Genomic DNA, 19,075 nt, shown 5'->3' on the forward strand with positions numbered 1-19,075 from the left:
AATGATAATACAATAGAAAAACAACTATAATATAAAGAACTTATTATCTTGATTTGCTAACATGATATTATTTTGGATGAAGGACAGTTTTGTATCCAATATTAGGCAAAAGGTTATTTATGCTCAGGATGCCAGTTACACGGAATGGTATGTAGACAAAACTTTAATGAGGTTTATACTTGTTTTTGAAATCAAATGCAATGAGAGGTAAAAAAGTAATGCCATGCCCCTGATGCCATTTACCATGCTGAAACACTGTTAACGGACTGGAAGCAGTTTACCTTCGTTACGCCACTGAGGGAAGATCGGTATAGTCTAAAAGAATATATCCCTATCAGCTCAAAATGACTAATAACATTTTTATGATATCTTCATAATATTGTCCGGCATTCAAAATATCGAGCAAAATAATAGAGATATCACACAATGTCCTTACTAAAAAGCATGGGCAACAAAGGAAGTATTACAGCGTTTTTAAACAAGTTGGATCTGAAGATAAAAATCTGAAGACAAAGGAAGATCATTTTTTTAACTGAAAGATTTCATCATTTTTTCAAATTGGGGAAAAATGATGAAATCCTTTAATTTGACATATCGTTTTCATTAATAATATGTTAAAGCATAAAATTAATTTTGGATTTTCTGAAAGACATTGCTTATAGAAAAATGTTAAACACAGTAATATTTTACCAATAGAGTCATTTCATGCTGACATGATACACGTAAAAAGATGTGATTCAATTTAATTTTAAAACCCGTTACGTTTTTTGAATTCAATGATTGTATTCTTAAGTCACAGTACAGCGTAGGAAAATATGCATCTAAATACAGATGACATATTCAGCTACGATTCACACGAGACTATACGATTCTATATATTGATTCTACAATAGTACCAACAAATTTTATGTATGAATATACTCAGAATTAAAGGTTTTCATTATTCTGATGTTAATTTCAAAGTGAAGACAATGCAATTTAATAAAATTTGTCAAGATAGTAATTCATCAAACCATCAGTACTCTTTAAATGAACAACTTGACGCGAGAACACGCTAAGAAAAGGAATGAGGCCGAGTCTTTTGTTCAACAGGGCAGATACTTTTTTTTATTTAATATCAAACAATGAGACGTCCAACTAGAGGGAAAGGGTTTAACAAAGAACTTCTTTCCATGCGCATCCAACAGATACTAGGTTTAGTATGGCACATGGTCAACAAGAGACTCTGGAAGCAGTCGGTGGCCCAACCAGGCGCCGTCCAATGACTCCAACAGCTCTGACAGGACGCTGCTGTCCCAACTGCTGCTGCTGCTAGACCAGGACGCTATGTGGGAAAAAAGCATAGAATCAATTAGTGACAACAGATGTCTTTAATAAGACCTCAGGATTTTCATACAGGATTCTCCATCTATACTTGCCATCATATATATAGGCTTGAACATATTGTGATATAAACATATATATTAATAAAGATGTACGATGGCTGGCCATAACTGTCAGGAAGAGACAATGTATCACAAGATATGATTTCTGTTTCTTAAAGTTTCTAAATGTGCAATGGCTATGTCCACTACTTCAAGATTTCTTAAGCAATGGTTGCAGAATTCAAATGGAGAGGTCAAAACTGACCTACTAAATATCATAGGGTTGTTTTTCTTTTAAATTGCTTCTATATTAGCACAAGATATTGCGATATCTAAGTGATGGTCGATACTGCGAATATAAGACAATATCGTGAGGACATCGCAACCATGTTGTTCAGCATTTTGTGCTAATAGGGTTATGTTGTAGGAATTTTTCAATATTAAGTCCAGGTCCCAATTGGGGTAGCTTGCGTGAGACTTCTTAAAGCAAAAACTATAAAAAAGGGTGCTTCTATAAGATTATTTATTATTTGCAAGCAAAATAAATGCAGAAATCGCTCTGGGTTTGAAATACTTCCTTAAAAATTTCCAATTAAAATATATAACTAAATTTCTTTTTATTTTGTTTTCTATTAGCCTTTTATAGACACATTTAGGATGGTTTAACATTTTTGTTTCACAGATGGGCTATAAAACGCTTTCTGATTTAAAAGAAAACAGTGTGCGCGAAAAAAAAGAGGAAACTATTTAAGAAGCTTTATCCTATTATTCAGTGAATTGAATACAAGAATTTTTGAAAACTCGTATGCGTTAAAATTAATCAGTTTAATTATGTAGCAGCTTTAATGTTTCGGCAATTTAAGTGCTTTGCGCTGGGGTGCAACATAACGAGCATTAAACTTTTTATTGCTTTTGCATTTATGTACGATGATTTAAGTTACGAGGGTCCTTTTTTCTTCCTCCGATGAATCTTAAAAAAAGACAAGAATAAAGTACAAAATGAATATATGACCAAAAGATTTGTACCAAAATGGCTACTTTTCGAAGTAATCGTCATGAAAATTTAGGCATTTATCGTACCGGTGGTCCAGATTTCCGGTCACCTCTTCGAAAAATATTACCACTAGTGACATGAGTATGGGTTTTAAAATTTCTAAGAAGTTCCTCATTAATCTGGAAGTTCTTTGAAAGAATATGAAGCAGGAATGTCACCCTCCGAAGTCACAATTTCAGTTCAACAAGGACGACAGTTCATTGCTTGGAATCCATCATCCCTCATTTCTTTCGAATGACATGATCAAGATCTTTGGTTGCGACAATTTAAGTCATTGTTCCTCTTCATCTGAAACGTGGCAGAGAGTTGGGTAGTTTTTATCTTTTCCCTGAATTGAAGAACTGGATTTGAGGCTGAAAGAATAATTCCAGTCTAATAAGGAGTTTCAAAGGAACATTATGGCTTATTTCACATCATAGGCGGCGATGGTTTTTGAAGAGAATATCGGAAACTTGGCCACCGATAGGAAAAATGTCCCAATCTTTAGGGCGTTAATGTTAAAAAATAATTCTGTTTGTATATCGAATTTGGTAATATAAAAATTTTGAATTCTACCCTTGTCTATATTTTCTGGTCCATCAGGGGTTGAAAAACATTAGTAATTAATCATTTGAATTACGAATTAAGGACAAATTTCAGAATGATTATAGGACATTAATGAGATGAGATTATTGAAGTAATTTCTCAGTAAACGATTATAGAATATTAAGTATTATACAATTATAGGATTTATTTCTCAGTATACGATTATAGGATTTATTTCTCCGTAAACGATTATAGGATTTATTTCTCCGTAAACGATTATAGAATATTAATTAGGATACGATTATAGGATTTATTTCTCCGTAAACGATTATAGAATATTAATTAGTATACGATTATAGGACTTATTTCTCCGTAAACGATTATAGAATATTAATTAGTATATGATTATAGGATTTATTTCTCCGCAAACGATTATAGGATTTATTTCTCAATATGAAATAGGATTTATTTTTCAGTAAACGATTATAGGATTTATTTTTCAGTAAACGATTATAGGATTTATTTTTCAGTATAGGATTATAGAATATTAACCATGCAAATCTAATGGGTGGAATTCATTTTTTTCCACTTAAGAAAAGGTTAAACAGATTTTTTTGTACTGTTCTTTCAAAATCAGAACCTATTCTGTTTCAGTCTGAAACCATTTAGTGCCCTTAGAGAAATTATTGGATAAGGAAAATTTTCACAGCAGTTGAAAATATGTTCCGTAAAATTTGTTGAAATTTGCAAAATTAATTACTTTAATCGAGTTTATATATTTTTATTTATTATTTCTGCACATTCATTTTCATATTCGTTGCGACGATCTTGGGGCGAACGAATTTAAGAAACATTATAATAGGTAAATGATAATATATTTTTATGGGAATTTTAATAAATCGTTTTTTAAAGAGTTGAAAATTCTAGTCACAATATCACATACCATTTGATGCCAAATATTAAAAAAAAAAAATGCTTTGTAAACAATTACAAGCGAAAAAAAAAAAAAAGGCACGCATACATAAGCACATATTGTCACTCAATATTACAGAACTACGGTAATGAATGCAGCATTAAAACATAATATTCCTCTTTTCATACAAAAGTGAGAGTTTTCTTTTTTTAAGCCATTCTATGTATGAAAGTAGCACAGAAAGATACATAGAAGATAGAAATATAGAACTTGCACAACAGCTATTAGTTAATTACAAAGCACATCAAACATCATGCGCATTTTTTCATTTATTAAAGTTAAATAACTTTAAGATGGCAAAACAGAATATAATTTTAAGATGAATATTTATTAAATATCCATTAGTATTCTTAATGGGCTTATGAATTAAAAGGCAAATTAATATCAAGTACTTACTTCGAAAAATCAAGCCCAATATTTATAAGGATCAAGGTTAAAAATAATTGACACAATTAAAAAAGCACCTGAACAAAAAGCTAATATAGTCTACATTTTGTGGAATACAAAATGATTTTCTATTTTATTTCTAATATTTTTCATATATGGCAACTTTAAAAATCATAGTCCCTCTATCAGTACAAAATTCAAAACAATATTGTTGCGATATTTTCACGATATTATACGATATTTAAAACATCGAAAAAATATCTTGGAAATACCGAACAATATCTTGTACTCATAGGGACTTTCGAATGGCGCACTTAGCACAAAATGCAATATTGTTAATAACAATATATAGCAATATTGTTGTACGATATTGTGCGGCATTCAAAATATCGAGTAACATTGTAGAAATATTCAATATGTTAAGCTAATAGGGTTTGTGGAATTAAAATTACTGAAGAATCGATTAATTTATAATCAAGTTCTGAAAACAATACACTGTCATTGGTAATATGTAAATGTAGAAAATTCCGCATACCAAGAAGTGAGTGAAAAAAATTATCTATCATATTCTAATGGCCATACAAATTACTTAGAAATAATAAGATAATTTCTTTGAAGTAATAAATAAATTGAAGATAATATAATGCTTAAAATCATAAACTTTTACCATATTTCGATTAACCAATAAATTCCTACTTTGATTTTTGGTTTTAAGAAGTTTATCTATTAAGAAAGGTATTATAAGTCAGAACAAGTAAATTCAGCATTCAAAGTTGCATAACATAAACACACTACTATATGCATAGCATGCTACATAAACACATAGGTGTATTTAAATAAGTGAGAAGTGGTATTATTTTCTAGTGCATAAGATAGCGAGAGTTTAGGTGTTAAAAAAAAGCTTAAAAAGTGAGGGCATTTCATTATGGTGAGGTGTTCAAAAAAAGGAGAGCGCACCGTACAAAAAAAATTAGCGTATTTGCAAAAAAGAAAATTCGCAGTAAATTAAGTAATTAAAAAAATAATCCCTTGAATGAAAAGCATATTTTTTTTAACAAATGTTGCAATAGGTTATAAGAACTGAACGTACAAACGCCCAACCTGTGGTTGAGGCAGGTTCCGTCGGTTGAGGAACTTCTCACCAGAAGACGAGACAGTGATTACATTCTGTAGACTTCATTACAGGTAGCGTCGAACCAGAGGCGTGGGCCTGCAAACACAGAGATATCAGAGAATAATGAAGAGACATCATAGCAGGCGAAAATAACTGCGTTCAACCTAGAACCAAGCTTTAACGAAATATAAAACTGCTTCGGGTTTTACTCTCGAAACCAGACGTGCCATGATTTCTCGGAAGAGGAAATAGCTTGTTTATCACGTGATATAGGTATTTGTTTCAATATCTATCGAAATTTTTAACTGATTCCGCAAAATAAAACAAGTTTGGCAGCCAGTGCAAATGCAAACGATTTGAATGAATGAATAATTTATTTCTTTAAAGGAATATTCCGTTATTTTTTATTACTGTTAGCAAAGAATTTCTTGACTTTGTCCCGTGCACTAGCGAATTAAATCTTTCACAGTATAAATAGGATTTAACTATGAATGAATGCAAGATTTCGTTTTTAAGACACTCGAAAGGGCAAATTTCATTTTTCTTAATTATATAGAGTTTTCTTCTTCTATATTCATGTAGAATGAAATGAGACATAGATTTCATTTCATTTTTGTACAATTTACTGTACAATTGAAGAAGGAACTGATTATAAAAGGTTAACCTTCTTTATTTCTGGACATGCGGATTTTTTAAAAAGTCTTACTAGCAATGGCTTATTATTAACAAGTTCAGCAGAGTTTTATTTAAAATTAAATTTTCTTTTTTACTGTTATGCTTCCAATAACTCTGAAGGAACCATTAACGTTTTATTTTATTACAAAGACATGTTTTAATAATTGAGCTATAACTTCGGATATCCGTCATTTTTTTATTATTATTACAGGCCATATGTTTGATAATATTGCGACTTTGATCACAAGCATGTTTGCAAAAAGTTTGAAATGAATGCCTTATAGCAGTTTCAGATAAATATTTGATGCTGATCATTTCTTCTTTTATTTATAATTTTGCAATTTATTAGCGAAGGGGTGGGCTTCGAGAGTAAAACAAATAAAAGGAACTGGAAGCAGGGATGAAGTGCAACATGCAAGGAACAGCAGGTAGGTTCTACGAAGGATGATTTTCCAGCCTCTTAAAACACCAATAAACTTGCCTGAAACAACCAAAGGCCTTTCACCTCAGTTCATACTTACAACTGTGATTATATTGTTCGATGTTTAAGCTCTTCACAAATCCGGAAGGTTATGCCAGAAGGAAAGAATTTATTATGCCATAAATACTGTATCAGGAATATTTCAAGCGAATTTAGAATTGAAAGGCTAAATCAGAATAATAAGAATTTCTAAGAACGAAGTCTAAGCGAAGTGTTTCCAACTTAAGACTTCATTTTTTTTCCTCAATAGACAATACAAAAATATTAAATGAAAGAATTTTGTCCTATATAAGCAAAGAAATCGGGAAAAACGAATTTACGACCGAAGAAAGTTAAAACTGTGATGAAATTATGCCACGAAACGAAACAGAAAGAAAATATAGATGACCAGAAAAAAAATATCCCATGGATAGACGGATAACCAAAAGCGCTAGGTGGATGAAATCCTTGAATAAGCTAAAATAAAACCTCTTTCCTCACGCGCTGAAATTCAAACTCATGTTTATGGACATTTTAAAGTTGATTTTAATAAAATTAAAATAGTATTGTCAAAAAGATGAAGAAAAATATTTAAAAAAAAATTAGTTTCAAAAATCAAATGGGTAAAAAAGAAAAAAAAAGTTTCATCAAAATTGAGTGCAATGAAGATATTTATTTCATCTCTTGAAATGGAAAAGTTAATTAGAGAATAATTAACAATTAATATTAATACAAAACTCATAATTTGAAATAATTTGTGTGAATAAGTTATGTTTTTTTTTTTTTTTTTTCATGTTTAAATCACAATTCAAATGACAGTAGAAATTTACATGCTATGAAAAGACATTCAAGATTACTTCAAATGTCATGCTGAAACATTTACAACATTACATGCGCATGCTGTTTATTAAATGTTTCAGAATTAATTAAAAATAAATGCATGCAACCATTGTTTTCCAGTCATATTTACCAGTGATAAATTCCACTTGTGGAGCAGCAAGGATATGCCATGCACTAACTGCCACTTACATACAATTTTATAACAGCAAATAAAACAGATAAATTTCATAATGATGCACAACATACATAATAAATATTAGAATTTACATAAATGTATGAAACTTTTTAAGAATAATGCCCGGTTTCTTGGGAAGCACGCTGAAATCGAGTCAACCATTCAAAAACTGTCAATTTAGATGAACACGCCAATGTCAGAATTATCACATTTGGCGAGAAATCGTAAGAAATTTTCAACTTTGGTGACCGGGCAATATTCTTTTGTTAGATAAAAAAAATCACATACATGTCAATAACAAATATACACTGAGACATTTAGATCCCTTTATCTACTTATTACATTTTTACATAATAAATTCTTAATTACTTATTTTTATTATTCTTACTTATTTAATTACTTATTTTTATTATTCTTATTTATTAAATTACTTATTTTTATTATATTTCATAGTAAATAAATCCATACGCTTAATTTTCATTGAAATTTTTATTCTTAATTCTCATTAACCTTCAGATGACTTTTTAAAAAATCGTTTGCTCGCTTTCTGTTCGTTTTTCCAATTTTGTTTTGGTTTAATATTAGCGAATGAATATTTGAGCATGTGTTTTCACTTACCATCTATTTTTTTCTTTATTATCATCATCATTATTTTTAAATATTCTGAGATACGAATTACAAGTTGTATTGAATATTGGAAATATGAATACTGGAATTCATGGAGAATGGAATTTGTAGAAGGCGAGCTTCAATAACCTTTAACACATGAAAAAATTATGTAATTGTTGTTTCATATTTGAGGAATTAAAGATTATAAAGTATGTAAATGAATATTCAGGATTAAGACTATATAAGGATTTAAAGAAAAATTATTTCTTAGTAGATGAAACTGTTTCGATATTTAAAAAAATTCTAATTGTCTTATCTTAACATTACCTTAGACATCCTCATACTATTGTTTTTTTAAAAAAAAGATACCTTTCACACCGAAATAGACATTTTCCGACCAGAATTGTTATTGTTTTTGATTCTAAAGAGCTCCCTGAATTCATCCAATTGTACAACTGGTTTCAATTTTATTCTCTGTAATTATTAGTTATAAGATTCATCATGGATTAAATTATTTAGAATTTTAGAATTCTAGTCAACTTGCATCGATTATACAGAAGATATTTCATACGTGAACTCTTGTTAGATATTTCAACTTAAATTTTATAGAATAATGAGAAATGAATTTATCTTTCAGCTCATTATAAACTTGTCAAGAGCTCTTCTTGACTTGCATCTATTATCAAGAAAATATATTTATCCCTTAGTGTTCTGAGTTAAATTTTATGATATATTGAGGAATGAATTTATTTTTCAGTTCATCATGGGGTTGCTCAGAATTCTCATCGACTTATATCTATTATCCAAATGATTTCATCCCCTACTATTTTTGTAGAATATTATTGCTTATTGGGCGATGAATTTGTTTTTCGGTTAAATAGTTGATTGGTTGGTTTGTCGATTTTTTATATCAGAAGAGCCAGATATGGTTATATTGCGTCAAGCGTATTTTCAGTTAAATTCTAATGAGAATTAGAATAAGAAATTCCAATTATGTTGCTTTAAAAATTATAATTTTATAATTTTTCACAATGTTTAGCCCCGGCTATTTAGTAAAACAGTTGTAGTTGGTGAGATTGATATCTTACATGAAAATAATGGCGTATTCATTTGTTGTGTGAATTTATTGGCTATATGCGCCCAAAACATCTATTTTTAATTCATTATTTAAATACTTCCAATAATGTAACTGGGCACATCTTTGTTTCCTTTTACAATTTCGAGAAAAAGAATAAAAATGAAACATCTTTATTAAAATATGCTGAACAATTTCCGATCAAGAAATAATTGTTTCCTAAGTTTTTGAAGCGATTTTTTTTTCAGGTCAGATGAAATTCAAATTAAAAATTTCAGTCTCACAAGATGATTCCAGAACTACTTAATATGAACGAAAATCCATCAAAACAAAATTAATGAATATCTGAAGTTTATTTTTTGTTGACATTCCGTATTTATTGGCCGGTCTAGTTTTTATCATTTTCATAATATGATGTTTTCTCAGCTAATAATTCTTTTCTTTAATGTAACTTAAAACCCATTAAAAAGTTTGAAATCTTAATCTGTGCTATCGTATGAAGCTTAATAATATCAGTATTTCATAATTTAGTATAATATGAATGATTTCATGTGTATGCAGAAGCAAAATTGGTTATGTATATTGTTTTGAATTAAGGTGTATGTACACACTTGAAACTTCGAAAATCGTTCAAAATATTGAATATTCTTTTATTGCTTAATAATGTTCTCTGATCCTTTAGCTTTCAAACGATACCAAGATGTTGTCAATATTCGAAATATTTCTCGAATTATAATTATTTTTCTTGTGGTGCTTTCATTAAAAACTCTAGTTACAATTTTTTTAAAACTCATTTTATGAAGAATGATATTTTTCCACTATGTTGCTCCATTCAAACAATCATAACTCAACAAGAAATGAACCAAATACAGTTATTTATATATCAAAATAATCTGTATGAAATAGATGATGTTTTGTGTCTCAATCAAAGTTATATTTATAGAAATAAATTTTTACTAGCTGTTTAAATGTTAAAATGACGTTTCATCGTTGATGAAAAAATTGTTTTAAAAAAACTATACATTTTTATAACTTGATTGAGGCAGACAACATGAAGACTAATATTAGGCATCATTTCCAACTAGAATTGTGTGTCTGTACAAATTAGAAATTAAGATATTCTGTTTAAAAAAAATAGGCTAATTAGCTCATTAAATATTATTTAATTAATTAATAATTAATGTAATATGGTTTTTTCTCACTGAAATGAGTTGAAACATATATTAATAACCTACTGTGAAAAAACTGGATTTTTAAAGTTAAAATTAAAAAAAAAAATCTTCAAGTGTGTACGTACACCTTAAGAAGGCCAAAAATTTGGATACAGTGATGTTCAAAATGTTATAGAAAAATATTATATTAACTTTTTAAAAAATGAGTCACGCGATAAAAAATAAGTTCTTGCTTAATTGCGCCGTATTTATTGGTTATGTTTGAAAATTCTTTTGTGTAAGGTTTTTTTTTTGTTCAAAATCTGACAAGAGATTAAATGGATGAATTTTTTTCAGTCTGAGAAATGATTTATATATTCATTATCTGATTTTGGAATTAAATAACAATGAATTTCCATCTTCCGCAGAGTAATACATAGGTAGTATTTGAGTAATAATTGAGTAATAATTCTGTGTCCCTGGCAGGATTGCCAAAACAGCGCCCCCCTCCCCCCGCAGATTACATGATATATGTCTTCAAACTTTTTATCCTCTCTATACTCCCCCCCCCCTAAAAAAATTACCTTCTTGAAATTTTTTTAACATCAATATAACAAATATCATAATTGTGGAATTAGAATGTGTGAAAATAATGTATTCTAGAAAAATAATACTTTAATGAATGACATTGATGGAAAGGCTACACACTACAAATGAAATGAAATTCTGCTGTAAATAAAGAACAAATTACAAATAAAAGATTTGTTTAGCTCATTTACTCATTGTTTTTAATCAGCCAGAGAGTGCTTATGCTTGAATTCTTTTTTTATTGTACAGCAGATCGTACAAATCTAAATTCCTTTTACTTGTCCCTTTTGTATTCAACTTTTTCTACTTGTGCCCTTGATGAAAGTCAATCTTGTCCCCCCTCCCCCCACGGGTAAAGCCCTCTTTTCTCCTTGAATTCTACATCGATAAAACATTCGTTATTCCTGTAAATGTAAATATACGAACACCTAATTGTAGCTATAAAAATCCATTAATATTTATATTTTATACCAGAAAAGTGTGAATTCTTTTTAATCGTCTATAAAATAATATCATGTGGTTAAAATATTTATACAATGAATGTTCATGCAATATTAGTAAATTTTTGACACGAAAATTTCGATGTATTTATCTATGAAATCCAAATATGAACTAGAATGAACTTTAAATACAAAAATATGTTATAGAAGGTTAATTATATTTTTCTTTTTCTTATTTTCAATCCTTTTGATGAACAGAATGGTACAGTTTTCTTTATTATCACAGACATCAATATTTCAATGAAATTGATTAATGAATTTTAATTAGTTATTTAAAATTTCAACTCTTATAAATGCCTTTTTTGCATGTTATAATATTTTTTCTTTAAATTAAATATAAATTGTTATTTTAGATTATATATAGATATAATTTCAAACAGTTTATCGTTGACAAATCATAAACATTAGGATTATTCTCTTTTTTCCAATAAGTGATTGTGGTGACCTTAAATGGAAGAATAAGATCCATTGCTTTTCACATTGTATCAATGTTAATAATAATAATAATAAAAGAAGAATTGGAAATCGTGTTTGAAAATTATTTATCCGAAATTCTGAAGTAAAACAAGGACTTGTTAAATAAAATTTGACACTTGTAAAATTAAAATCTGAATCTTAAAAAATATATAAATTCCTTTTTAGCTATATTGATATGCTCCTCTATTTACAATGTAGTGATAGTAAAAAGGAGCTAAATCCGGGCTTGAATTGATTTCGTCTTTTCGAATGACAGTAGAAACAGAGAGATGGACTCACTTCTCTTGTTGGGCCACATCTCGACCAAGAAGTTCATAATGTCTATGGGTCGTCGAATGTCGACTGTGGCAGTGGGAGTCTCTGCATGGCACATGAGCACCGGACCAAAAGCCATCGCTAGTCCCTGAGGCGTCATCTTATTGCGGTCGCAGTGACTGGCGATGAGACGAAGGTGATCCAGCAGTAACAGAACAGTGCACTGCAAACAGAAAAGCACAATTCATGAGACACACAAATTTATTGTTCTGGTTCAGATTAAAAGTTATTAATCTGAATGGAAAAATGAAATTAAAATTATAGAAATTACAAAGAGCTATAAATTAGACTGTAAAATGTTGTGACGGATTAACTAGGTCGGGAGTCAATTGTAAAGAAATACAATTTTGTAAAAGTATTTCTCATTTTATTTTAATATGAGTGAAGTTTTTGCAAATTTAAGTACGTGTTACATGGAAGGGAATAACTCGTTAAATTTCGGTTTGATATTTACATTAAATACTGAAAATTTCTGCTGGGGAGGGGGGTTTGGTGGGGAAAGGAAGGCTGTCGATCACTGACTATAAGTATGTTTCCTTCAAGTAAAATTCATGGACAGAAAAAAAAAATATCTATCCAACAAGTGATTTTTATCGATTTTCAAATGGTTATTTAAAGAAAAATCATAATGACTGACTTAAGAAAAAAAAACTTATTATTATTTGTGACTTATTTTCAAAAAGCATTAAATAGTAACATTAGCTAGCGCAATGGTCATCGGGAAATATGTCCAGACTATAATAAATAAAAGTTATATTCCAGTTTCTCAGTACTTTTTACATGATTTCACTGCTTATTTGGTATGATATATTTGCGTGTATCGTCTTTTACAACACACTTTGGGCTGTTTTTCATGTGCATATCTGGTCAAATTAGTTTTTGCATAAAATAAGGCGTTTCTTTTTGATCCCAGCATATGATTTCGTAATGCTGCTTTCATTTTTTAAATCTTTGTATCATTAACATGGCCCATATTTTTAATGTAGTTAACAGATTTCAGATAATTTAATAAATGATGTTTATGGGCTAGGTATCTAGAGTTCTTGAATGGCGAAGTGTCGGTTCTTTCGGCAAGATCTACCTAGGAATGTCGTCTAGATTTAAATCTTAAGGCGAATGTAATGTGTACGAAATGTACGAAAGTGCATTATAAAGGCTGCTTAAGAAACCTTGCACAACTCCTATCAATTGCAGGAAAGTATCGATCATTATTGTCTGAGATTTGATGGATATTTATAAAGATAGCCCTGAGCATTTTATTATAATTAAGTTTATTTTTTTGGATTAATAATAAAATAAAAACCAAATTGTGTTGGAATAACGACTCAAAATTAAGTAGGTCTAGATATCAATAATTTAAACGTTTTATAATATTTTCGTAACATATCAGTGAAAGCAGTTAGAAAAATAATGCTAGGCGTTTAACGACGACTGTAGAATAATATTTGGTATCCTAGAAAAATCAACACATCGCTTAAGTACTACATACACAATAATTAATTTTCATGAAAATATTATTAATTATACAGAGTCTCGTCAGTTATCATAAGCGTTCAAGTTTTTCCAGTTATATTTTCCAGGTACTTCTGGTAATACCGAAGAATGACTGTTATTAAATAAATTGTAGTTAAATGCCATTTTCAGGTATTCTGACAAAAATAAATTAATCAGAGATAAGATTTTGTAAGAATGGTAAATTGGGCCTCACGGAAATTCAATACCGTCTTTTCTCTGAAAGTGTTTCACATGACTACAATTACACATACAACAACACAAGTTTGGGGTTGTAAAAAGCTGGACATTTTTAGTAAATAAGAGATGCTAATCATTTAAACGACATTTAAAAAAATTTTTTTTCATACTCACAGATATTTTACAAATAAAAAAAGATCTATTTAATAAACTCACTGTGAAAATCATTGAATAAAATATATAACTCTTAAAATTTAAATGAATTTTTGAGTAAAATGGCAACAGTAAATGAAAAATAAAATTCTACAATAAAAGAAAGAAAATTACAAAATAAATTAATATTTAATTACGATTCCTTTTTAAAGAAAGCCCCCAAATTTCACATTAGAGCTCATGTATCATGAAATATTTATTTTAAATGGAAATAATTCCAATTTCACTGGAAAAAGTAAGTCAAATATACAATTTTACATTAAAAGGGGAAAATTTATGAAATAAATAAGTATTTAATTAATTTAGTGTAAAATTAAAAAATAAACATAGTGGATTTTTTGTTAAAATAAATTTCCAAAATATTATTCATATGTAAATCTTTATTTCGTTTTCAGCATTAAAAATTAATTGGCTCATAAAAAATATTGAAATCGGCAAAATATTCCATTAAACAACGGGACAGTAAAAATTTCCACTCTACTATTTTCCAATAAATTTATTTGTTTATTTATTAACTCACGCCAACACAATCCGTCTAGAAAAGACAAAACTTTCATTAATATTTGATTACCTTAAAGTTTACTTCTCAAAGGTCATTATCTGTGATTATTCTGAAAAAAGAATGCACCAACAAAATTCTAGAAGAATGCTACAAAATAATGTATATTAAAAGAATAAATACATTTCAAATCTAAAATTCGAAAATGATAATCAAAAAAAAAAAAAAATGCAAAACTAAGTTAGATGTAAAATTATCTAATAAAATGAGTTGAAAATACAAAGCAATTTCACTAACTTTGGGACATTTTAGAGGATTTATATACCTTGAGAGATTCTCAAGAATCAGTGTTGTAAAAGTATCTCAAAATAAATTAAAACATTTCGAGATTTGAAAGCATGAGTTTTATTAGTTTTATCGCAATAATATGGCCAGCTATTAGCCGTCGTGTAAAATACATGGACAACAAGTGCTCTATTATATGGAAAATCTGGTCCACAGATGTGTCATTATTTTGGAGGCCTGTCCATTATGTTTTCTGAGAAATGATCGATGGACCATTAATGGAACAGGTGTACATTAGCAAGTGGGCAGCAAAATAAAAGCATTGACAAGCATCCCCAAAAGTAAAGCATTTCTTATACATGTGGGGGGGGGGGTGCGAACTATCCGTACGGTATTAGAATAGCAGCTGTTAAGCGGCCTGCTTTGAAGGTTTGACAGTGACTGGACACACGGGGGCAGATACATTACCTAAGTGCAATGGGTGAATATAAAACGAGCGTTCATAGAGCCCAAGGGCAGGAGAACAAGTAAAGAACCGTCGGATCTAGACACTTCCAAAAGTGGAGGTAACTTAGTTTCATATTTTTATTTCGATCCAGCGAAACTCGCTGTTTCTCATTTTATGTTATTTTTACTTAATTCAGAGACACTCGCGGTTTTTCATTCATTGTGAATTTTACTCGACCCAGCGAAACCAACAGTTCCTCATTCATTGACACTTTTCTCGATCTAACGAACTCACAGTCGTTCAGCCATCCGTATTAGCACAATATATTGTACGATATTTCTATAATGTTTGTTGTTCGATGTTCTGAATGCTGAAAAATATCGGAAAGATATTGTAACAATATTGTTCGGCATTTTGGGCTAATAATTATGTGAATTTAACATAATTTTTAAATACAGAGAGCTTCGCAATGAGAGCTATATGAAATTTTTATGTACAAAGAATAAATAAATTATTAATTCTAGGTTTATTAGTTGTGTGTATTTGTGTAAATGAGATCTTGTTTTTAATACTTCACAGTATTTAATTTGTATCTCCCAAATATACTGTATCTAAATAGGTTTGTTTGGTTTGGTTTGGCTATATTTACGTCCCGTTTGAAGCAACACTAGGGCTATTTTGGGACGGCCCTCGTAATTTTGAACCACGGTCAGATAACGAGGGCGACACCGAAGCTGGCACCTCTCCACACCACACCACACCACACCAGCGGGAGTACGTTTGGTCATGACGGATTCAACGTGCAACAGACCCTCTTACACGACGGTCCTTCGGTGGAATCGGGTCACGAACCTGAAATCTTCCGGTTCCGAAGCCGAGACCTTACCACCAGACCACCGCGGTCCTGTAACTAAATAGGAGTTGATTCCCTGGTAAAAAATGGAGATGGATAAGACAAGCGATAAGATTGAAAATGATAAGAGATAAAAGGGTAAAAAATTTCATATGATTAATGTTTTATAACATGATATATTCGAACGTCTGGTAAGAAATCTTTTAAAAACTTCAAAAAAGTGTGACGTTAAAAGATCACTAATGTGTGTGTCTCAACCATTCTGATATGGTGTGCAATGCAAATACCACGCAAAATATAGTACTGAAAATCAAAAATAATTTGAAAAATAAATATGAAAGGAAACAGCATTGTGTAATTTAAATAAATGATCTTAAAAAAGATAAAACAAAGCATGTTTTTTCATATAAAAGAATCATAATTTCATAAGCATAAAACATTATGTATTATGAAAATAAAAAACTAAAATACATCATTGATCATTTCATGTAACAAGATATGTTTCCTCTTGAAAATGAGGTAAAATTGAAAATGCTTTTAAATTTCCTTGAATTTTTCATCTGTCGCTTCCTACATTTACCACATTTAATTTTCAAGTTAAGATTAAAATCACTTGTATAAATTTAAAGAGTCCATCATATTTTTATACGATGAACTACTGTTTGTACCACTTCAGTGAGTGGACGGAAAGATCATAATCAATAGATCAAGAAAATGAAATACGAATACTCATTTTGTAGGAATAATAACTTTACTCACCAGGTTAGCCTTAGGTAAACATTCAAGAATACTGAACATGAGTTTGGCGCTGCCATCTGGATCATCGGGCAGGCAGACACTAAGTCCATCTACTAACATATCGTAGAGGCTTTTGCTCAACAACGGTTCTGGCAGTTCGCGAAGGTAATCTTTTAACAAACCTGCACACGAAAATAACAGTCCATTAAACTAAGTAGTAAGAGAGAATAAATCAAACTATGTAATGAATTTGAATCACTTTTAAAATCATATAAGGAAATGCTCTTCAGATTACTTATAAAATTTACAAGCAAAATCAAATAATTTAAAGCTATCGTTTTCGAAAAGTTCTGGAACTTTTATGCTACTTAATAATGAACGTGGACAGATAAATCTTATTTGGCGTTTCCCTTGAGGTAACTATGAGTATAACAACTATGAATTTTTGAGACATTTAATGGAGAATCATTTAATGCAGATTACAAATCATATTTTGCCGTTTCCTCCAATGCCTTTATCGTTGCACTTTTTCGGAATTTGTGAATCGTTGTATTTTGATAAATTTTTCGCCCTTAGAAAAAAAAAGTCACTGCTCCGATATTAAAAGAATAATTTAGTTTTGAAAGCAATCTGATAGGTCATTTGACAATAGGATGGAATTACAAGTTTGCTTCCTATCGTCATGCAGCTTCAATATGATTCTGAATAGATTAAAATTGAAGAGTGTTTCTTATTATCTTATTGAAAACACATGGTATATTCGGAACGGTAATAAAAAATTGATTCGAAAAGTTGATAAATACATTCGTTGGCACCTATGGTTTTAACCTTAATCTGCTCTCTTTTTTTCTCGAAATCCGTTTTTCCTATGATGAATTTAATACGAGTAGAACGTATTTACAAAACAGTGTTATGCAAAATACTACTTGTAAATTTTCTCAGTCATTTGATTTTTTTAAATTTTAAAATGTAAGTACCCTTGGTATTTAAAATGAAATGTGCTCTTTATGAATTCATATAGAACATCAGTTCAAATCGGCATCACCGAGTTGAATCCCTAAGGTTAGAATGGATGCTCAATCTGTTCCTTTTTCAAAAAAATCCAGAAAACAATACCAGTACAATGTCATCATTAAGAAAATTTGGTGAAAGAATACGGTCTCTGAACGATATCGGAAAAATATCGGCCTCTGAAGCCGGTCGTCACGATTATTCTACAATATGCCAATGGAATGGTGGAAGACCAAACTCTATTATCAAGGAAGGGGCATGGCGGGGACTGGAAGGTTTGTTGTGCAACTCACGCTAATTTCCTCTCAGTTCAAATGGAAGACTAAGAGTCCAAATGGACTGATCCAAGAGAGTCCAAATGGACTGATAGGCAATTAGGCGCAATAAAAATCCATTGGGATTGGACACTCATTGAGTGGGAATGGGTTGGAAGAGGCTTCGTATGAGTGAAGGGGGCAGGAGGCTTGAGGTGTGTTCTAGCAAGGTGTTCCATCGCGCGGTTGAAGTGAAGCTGGTCTTTAATCATGAATGGGCTTCCTAAATGATGGACAGAAAAATGGAACGTCACGGAGTGCCATCATACTCCATAAGCATGGTGTTCAGTAATCGTGAACGAAAGGCTTAAGACAACTCTTAATAAAATGAAGTTGATTTTTGATTTCGACAACAGACTGTAGGGTTTTGTTACTTTGACATGCAGAGGTTTGTACACCCACTTAACAAATATTAATGGCGCCCAAACATAATAGCGATAACTATGTGGAACATAATACACTAAACCCTAAAAAATATGTAATATGTTATGCCAAATATATTATGTAATTAAAATATAAAGGTATGTAAATAAATATAAAGGTTTTTTAAAAGAAAATGGTTCGTTACTTCTTCATATTTTAATTAGATTTCGCAAAAAGTTACTAAGAAAGCATTTAGAAAAGTTGCCATTAGATATCAGAAGCATACGATTTGAAGAAGTTTTTTCTGTTGAATATTTCTGTCAATGCATTTATTCTTATAAATGCAGAATGAAAAGATGTACATGAGCAGGGCCAAC

The 19,075-nt window shown here is 30.2% G+C and overlaps 1 protein-coding gene across 4 annotated transcripts in view; it reads right to left on the bottom strand.

Annotated features, from left to right (window-relative positions):
• Positions 1-1,095: 1,095 nt before the first annotated feature.
• LOC129976078 (rho GTPase-activating protein 100F-like) overlaps positions 1,096-19,075 on the bottom strand; it is a 128,425-nt gene continuing 110,445 nt past the window's right edge. For 2 of the 4 annotated variants that reach the window (XM_056089452.1, XM_056089451.1), the window contains 3 exons: positions 17,032-17,192; positions 12,247-12,445; positions 1,096-1,324 (listed from right to left, as the gene is read on the bottom strand). In XM_056089452.1, coding sequence (XP_055945427.1) covers positions 1,197-1,324; positions 12,247-12,445; positions 17,032-17,192 — 488 coding nt within the window. In that variant the 3' untranslated portion in view covers positions 1,096-1,196. Of the gene's footprint in view, positions 1,325-5,393; positions 5,514-12,246; positions 12,446-17,031; positions 17,193-19,075 lie in introns of all 4 variants that reach the window. The other 2 variants (XR_008785079.1, XR_008785080.1) reach the window with 2 other exon arrangements.

Source organism: Argiope bruennichi, chromosome 7 (assembly GCF_947563725.1).
Source record: "Argiope bruennichi chromosome 7, qqArgBrue1.1, whole genome shotgun sequence".
Lineage (NCBI taxonomy): Eukaryota > Metazoa > Arthropoda > Arachnida > Araneae > Araneidae > Argiope > Argiope bruennichi.